We start from the raw sequence: 6,868 nt of genomic DNA, 5'->3' as shown, positions 1-6,868 counted from the left end.
TCCATTTCAAGATGTTTATCTCTCTTCTCTCTCTTTGATTTGATCGAAGGTTTTAGATCAAACAAGATTCTCTCTTCTCTCTCGAAGGTTTTTAGTCGAACAGGAGGATACTCTCTTCTCTCTCTTTGGTCCAAAATAGTTTAAAGGGAGGGACCAAAATATAAATTTAAGATATTTAAAAAAAAAAAAATTTAATTTATCCCTCCCTATTCTAAAAAGAGTGTTCTCCCTATCTAATGCACTGCATTTACTAAAATATATTCTTCCTGTACCAAACCCCCAAAAAAAACTCTTAGTTATGGTTAATCAACAAACTTTAGGTTAGTTTGTACAATTGTAGCCTTAAAGTCTAGTTATGAGTTATGAAATTCAATATTTATTGTTCATTTTTTTTTAATAGAACTGAGTGTACTGCAATGTGTATGAGTCTTGCTTAAAATATTTTGGAGCAAAAAAATACACTGTGTAGATTCATCTGAGATAAAAAAAAATTTAAATAAATATATTATTAAACTTAGTTCGTGTACGTTTCCATATTATGAAACCAAGGGGCCCAAACTTTCTTTTGCACCAGACATCCAAATTTTCAGTCACGCCACAGACCGTACCTACTACCAACCCCTCCCCTTATAGAACATGTACAAATAGTTTGTCGTGTGTACATGTAGAACTGTCGACTATCGTATGTACATATTGAACCCCTCGATCATAAAACATCTTATTGATGTTTCTCGTTTCGGTGTTTTTAACTCACATTTTTGTGTGGATAAAATTAATGGATGATTTCAACCAAGAATCATGCTAAATTAAGAGACCATTTAGGATAACCATTCCAGGCCTACAAATTACTTGTGTCTCTCCCTGCCTTCCTTCTGTCTCTCTGATCTCTCTCTCTCTCTCTCTCTCTCTCTCTCTCTCTCTCTCTCTCTCTCTCTCTCTCTCTCTCTCTCTCCGAGAGAGAATGAAAATAAGATGATGAAACATAATGGTGGAGGGAGATTAATGAAGGCGGTGATGATGGTGTTTTGGATGACAATGATAACCACAAGCTTGATGTCAAGGAAGGCAGAAGCGGGTTTATGCTTTTTCCGTTGTTTGCATAGATCTTGTAGGGCTTCCCATGCACTTTGTTGGACATATTGCGTCGGAAAATGCCTTCAGGGCGATGGTGGTTATAATTCCACTGCTTTCTCTGGTAGCTAATCAATCCATTCTCCTTTTGCAATTAGTCTCCCATCCTAACTCTAATTCAATCTTAAAACTGTATTATTAATTTTTTATATTCTTGTTTTTCCCAAAATTACTTGTATTAACAGAAAAGTAATTATGATGAAAATACAAACATCATTATATTGTGACCATTACACTTAAAAAGAAGGGCAAGTATGACAGATGGAGAAATATGTCTTCGATTGTTTGCACAAATCTAGAGTTACAATTTTCATTAGATACAATATTTGTATCGGTAGATGTTTTCATGGCAACGGTGAATCTAACACAACCGCTTTTTCCAATACCTTCTAAAAGTGGTTTAACTCAAGACTCACTAATAATTGAAGTTCTAGTGAAAGATTTCGATTTTTTTGAGGAAAATGAAGCATTCCAACTTCTGTCTGTGTCTAATTTTTGTTGGGTATATAAAAGACGGCAGCATTATGAATTTTTTATCAGGAATGAATTGAGCTAGAACCTACTCGCAGAGTCGCAGATCAATTCTCAGGTCTCATCCGTAGGTTATCGAGCACGATTCTAGTACACTTTTTTTTGGTACTTAAAGAATCAGACTCTGGTCTCAATAGTTACCTCCATTAATTGCTATAAAGTGGGCTGTCCCAAATTCTAGTACTTCCCCGAAAAAAAGTAAGCAAACAGCAATTAAAGCTCTGCATTACGATCAAACAATTACCTCTTCTTTTCATTTGGATGGTGAAGGTATGTTCATGGAACCAAGACTTCTCGGCTTGAATAGGCTTCGGCCGTCTGCCGAGAACCTGTGCAGCAGTAAGAAATCAAGTGATTATCTTTTAACATGGCAAATCCTTCCTTAGCCCGTCAACTTCGCCCAGTTCTATCTGTACTACAAAAGTTCTCCAGTATCATACGACAGAACGAATTGTATACATGTTAAGAGTTTCAACAAAATCAGTGTAATCTAACAAAAGTATAATCTTTTGACTCATTTGAGTCACAAATGAAATGTTTAAGCGAGATCTCTCACCTCTACCTACTGGATAACAACAAGAAAGTCTCATATATGTAGCTCAAAAGGGAAAAATGAGAATACAAGCAACTTCATACTCTAAGAACTAGATCAAATGCTCAAATTTAAAATGCTGTCTTAAGTTAAAAGCACTAAATTATTGAATTTGGATTGAAAAGTGAACGGATGAGAGAAGAAACTTCCATACCGGTTTTGGGTCTTATTGGCAGATCTCAGTAGATGTTGATGAGGAACTGAAGCATATCCGTCCTTTAATATCCTCATAACGAAGTAGAAAAAGCTGGTCTATATCCTCAAAGCTATCTCTTATTCAGCGAATACAAATTTAATAGCAAGTACTTACTTTGGGCTCAGTGGCTCATGACTCCCAAGTTAGGATCTTCATTACAAAATGTTGAAATCAAGAAAAAAAAAAACTAGGACGCATGGTCCCAAGCATTATCTTTCGGTATTGAGTTGGTGTGGCGTGTGCAAATTGAGCTTCTAATATGTAGCTCAAAACAATTCATGTGTTTCTACTTACTTTCTTGGTTGAAGAACTAAATTACAAGTGCGTTGAACAAGAGATGCAAGAGAAAGAATCACAAAGAACCTTATAACATAAGGAAACATGCAAATCTTATATAAGAAAATGATGCTCAATATTGTGTCTTGGGGACAACTACACTGTCCCATCTTGGCCGTTGAATTTCAGTTCCTGTTTTCAGCCGGGCCAATAGTCCCAAAAAAACAAGAACAAACTAAACCTGCAAAAAGATGTCAAGAATACAATTGAAGAATAAAAGAATCAAGCTTGAGGCAACAAAAAAGAGAAGTATATAGCATTTTGATACCTTGTGATCAAATACATTTTACACATTATCCGTCGTATAGGCTCTCAACAGGTGTTCAACCGGAATATACTAATTGCATAAAGCATATACAAGATAAACGAGACATTTTCTTAACAAATCAAATAGCTCGAAATAATTGAGAGAAAAAAGGTGAAACAAGAAACGAAATTACTCACTTATAACATAACATTTTCAGTATAATTCAAGCAAATAAACATCAATATTCACTAATAACATCGGTTAGAACTCTGTTTTAGGAAAAGTAAACCTTACTCGTTCTTCCAAGCATACAAAATCAATGAAAAACCAAGTCCTTGTAATTGAGAATCTCGGAAAGTCTCTGAACATGACCAAGGCATTATATCAGAGTTCGGCGAGCTATTATTGACCCACGATTTCTCAGCCGACAAGTAACTCTGAAACATAAAAACTGCATTCCCAAGAACACCAAAAAGCCAATTATGAACATCCCAAAACACCTCTACATGGAACCCATCAACCAAGATTGTTTGATTTCCTCTAAATTTCCATTTGAGCCTCTTTACTTGTAGTACAATCGCACTATCAATACGGATCATGAGGCACGGATCTCGGTGTCCTCCAACGTTATCGCACTCGATTAAGACATCATGAATTTGACCATTACCACAAAACTTAGCCTTGGTGCAATAAACTTTCTTTCCAAATATGTGTTCCCTCTTAGCAATTAAAGCTCCATTAGAAGGATTTGGGACTAAACTAGTCTTCTTATATGCCTCTTTGATCAAATTCCCAAGTAAAAGCACCATTTCTCTCCCAAAAACAATTGCAACATAAAATCCCTCTAAGGGTTCTGGTCCAGATCCAAATTTAGCCAAGGAAAGATCCCAAAATATATTAACTTTACTCTTCTTATCAACCTCTATACTTTTACATCCTTTTCTTTTAGAGAATAACCAAGGTTTTATATCAACTTTACATAGGCACTGCTTGGTTAAATCATCAATTCCAACACTCAGACCTTGACCCATTAGATGCTTACTCCATGTAATATTAATCAAACAAGATCTTCCATGTAATTTACTTTGATAAACACATGTTACCAAATTTTGTGCAGTTTTACTAGTATTAGATGAAGAATCTGCAATTTGAACTCCATTTTCACCAAAACAAGAAGGAAAATCCTTCATCCTAATATACCCAAAAACAGAAATAAAGTTGCCTCCTTTTGTTTCTTCTTGTGACTAATTTGGTACTAAAACTAATAGTTCTTCTCACAGAAAAATTTGAACCCAAAAGCATATAGAGGCTTAAAATGCAGAAAAGGAGAGAAATGGGTATATTACCTGAATCAAATAAGATGAAAAATCAAGAACCCATGTCTTAAAATTGATTCAAAAATTGCTTCTGAATGCTTGATATGAACTTCACCTTTTTAGGGGTTCTTGTTTCTATGTTTCCTTCAATAATTACTGATTTTTTTAGAGAGAGCTAGGGAGAGAAAAAGGACAGGACCTATCTTAAATCAAGGATGGATATATGGAATGTTGTCAGTTAAATTCAAGAGATGACACAAACATTGACTTAGTTCTCTTTTAATGGCTCTATTAAGAACACCATTTTTGTTATATATAAGCCAACAAAAACTATAAGAAGAGGAAAAGTTAAAAACTCAGATACAAGAGAGAGAGAGAGAGATGGAGAGAGGGGTGGTAGGTCAATAGTTTTATGAAGAAGAAAGAGACAGCTTAAATGAACAAAAGAGAAGAGAGAGAGGAAAGAACAGCCAATTGAAGACTAAAAAGACAAAGACAGCAGCTTAGATTAATAAAAAAGATTAATGAAGATTAGAGAAGTAGCTAATGTCTAATGTGTATTACTGAAAAAACAAGTGTTGTTTGTTAATCTCTTTCTTTCTCTCTGTATATGTATTGATACATACTAATCATAAAGTCCCCTTCTTTACCTGACATAATCACATGGGGTTTAGTGAAAAATAAAACTCAAAGTTATAATGCTAACTTAGATCCCCTTATCTTAGACTTCACTTTCAATACACAATGTTATAACACCATTTTATGATTTGTTTATCTTAATATTTATGATATTTTTAAGTGACTCATATAATTGTTGGTGGGTTACTAAACAACTTTATTTTTCAATAATTTTTCAATTTTGGTTAATGCAACTTATTTTTACATTAAGTTTTAACCAAAAAAACACTTATTTTTACGATTTATTTTATTTTGTATTTAAATTATTTATATTTATAATGTAATTATAAATATAAAAACGAGATAAAATTATGTTTCTCCTGTTTGAAGAAAATAATACTATTAGAGATTGATGATGAGTAGTCAGAAATTAGAAAGATGTCAAAATCAAAAGAAAGTTGGGCTCGAAAATAAAAGTGAGACACGCTGCACTATCCTATTTGACAACCGCCAAAATAAGAATTGAATGGGTTAAGTTTTTTTTTTTTTGATGAAGGTGAATGGGTTAAGTTGGGATATGCACTTACGAGTTATGAGTAACTATTTGAGCATGTAAGAACTACGTAAGAATCTCATTATTTCTAAGAAGATGTAATAGAGCTGCAATCACTACCCCTTACCTTAAACCTCGAACCATAAACTCTTAACCGTGGTGGAGGCGGAAAATTATTCTTCTCAAATAAGAAAACAAGATGAACGGCTTAACAGTTTTCCCATAGAGAGAGAACTAACCATCAAATCTCAATGGTACATTAGTTTCATAATTGGGTCGACTTTGACTTTTCAACCCTCTATCACTATTCAAATTCCAAATACTACATTATTCTATGTCTGCTCAAACTGCAATGCAGTAGAATTAATCAATCGTGATAAGAATGTCTTATAGAATTTTGGAGAGAGGCTCAACCTTTTGGGCAAGTAAAGAAATATAGATTGGATAACACTATATAATCACTACAAAAATCAAAGAAATTGTCGATGGCACTGCAGACGAAAACAATAAAACTATCGCTAATGCGGCAGGCCCATGGTAAACCACGATGGTAACACCGTTAGTAAGGGGCAAACAATAGAAAGCATGTCTGGTTGAACTATGCCGACGATTATAGTGAAAACCGTCGGAAATGTGTAACTATGGCCGACGGTTTTTCAATTAGCCGTCGAAATGTTCTTCTTCTGGATGGTTTTCCTTTTTGCCGTTGGAAAAAATGTCGGCAACAGGACTTCTGTTTGTAGTCAATAAAATTTCTTGCATCTTTATATCACCATATGATCACTTTCGAGATAGATATATCATTCCCACCAAATTTCTCATTTGTCATTTGTTAATGTGAAAATTATCCATGGGTCACAAAAGTAGGTTGCTTTATTTGTTAGCACAAACGTATGCAAATTTGGTATCATGATTTTGTAGTTGTTTCCCATGTGAAGTAGTCAAGGTCAAGGACCCTTTTTGACAACTATTTGTAACTGTTTTCTTCTCATTGTTGATCAAAGTGCATTTGTTGGAATAATGGAAATGTGAAACTGATAACTTATTTGTCCCTACCAAAATTCCTTTGGAGTTTTTCACGGGCAAGTGTCCGCGTCGTTTTCTTTTTTATATTTTCAATCATTTTTTATTACCAATTTTTCTACTTGAAATTGTACATGAAATTTGAGCTCAATTGCAATGAAATTGCTAGTCTCACATTCTCGTATTAAATGAATACTTAATGGTCAGGCTGACCTTATTCTAAAATTTTGAAACACATATCCTCAAGAGATTTCAACTCAAAATCAATGGACTAAGTTGTGCACTAGGAAGTTGTTGTTGTCTAACTTAAATGCTTAATATTCAC

At 34.1% G+C, this 6,868-nt stretch overlaps 1 protein-coding gene across 1 annotated transcript; it reads right to left on the bottom strand.

Moving 5' to 3' along the window:
• Positions 1 to 3,014: 3,014 nt before the first annotated feature.
• On the bottom strand, positions 3,015 to 4,795 carry LOC147559209 (uncharacterized). Its single transcript, XM_086661062.1, has one exon. The coding sequence runs from the start codon at positions 4,221 to 4,223 to the stop codon at positions 3,324 to 3,326; it is 900 nt and encodes a 299-aa protein (XP_086517188.1). The 5' UTR covers positions 4,224 to 4,795; the 3' UTR covers positions 3,015 to 3,323.
• Between the last annotated feature and the right edge of the window lie 2,073 nt (positions 4,796 to 6,868).

This window comes from Eschscholzia californica, unplaced genomic scaffold (genome assembly GCF_041429995.1).
Source record: "Eschscholzia californica isolate CP2 unplaced genomic scaffold, dmEscCali1.0.p SCAF_2, whole genome shotgun sequence".
Classification (NCBI taxonomy): Eukaryota; Viridiplantae; Streptophyta; class Magnoliopsida; order Ranunculales; family Papaveraceae; genus Eschscholzia; species Eschscholzia californica.
The sequence above is the reverse complement of the archived record's forward strand: the minus strand, read 5'-3'. Positions and strand labels throughout refer to the sequence as shown.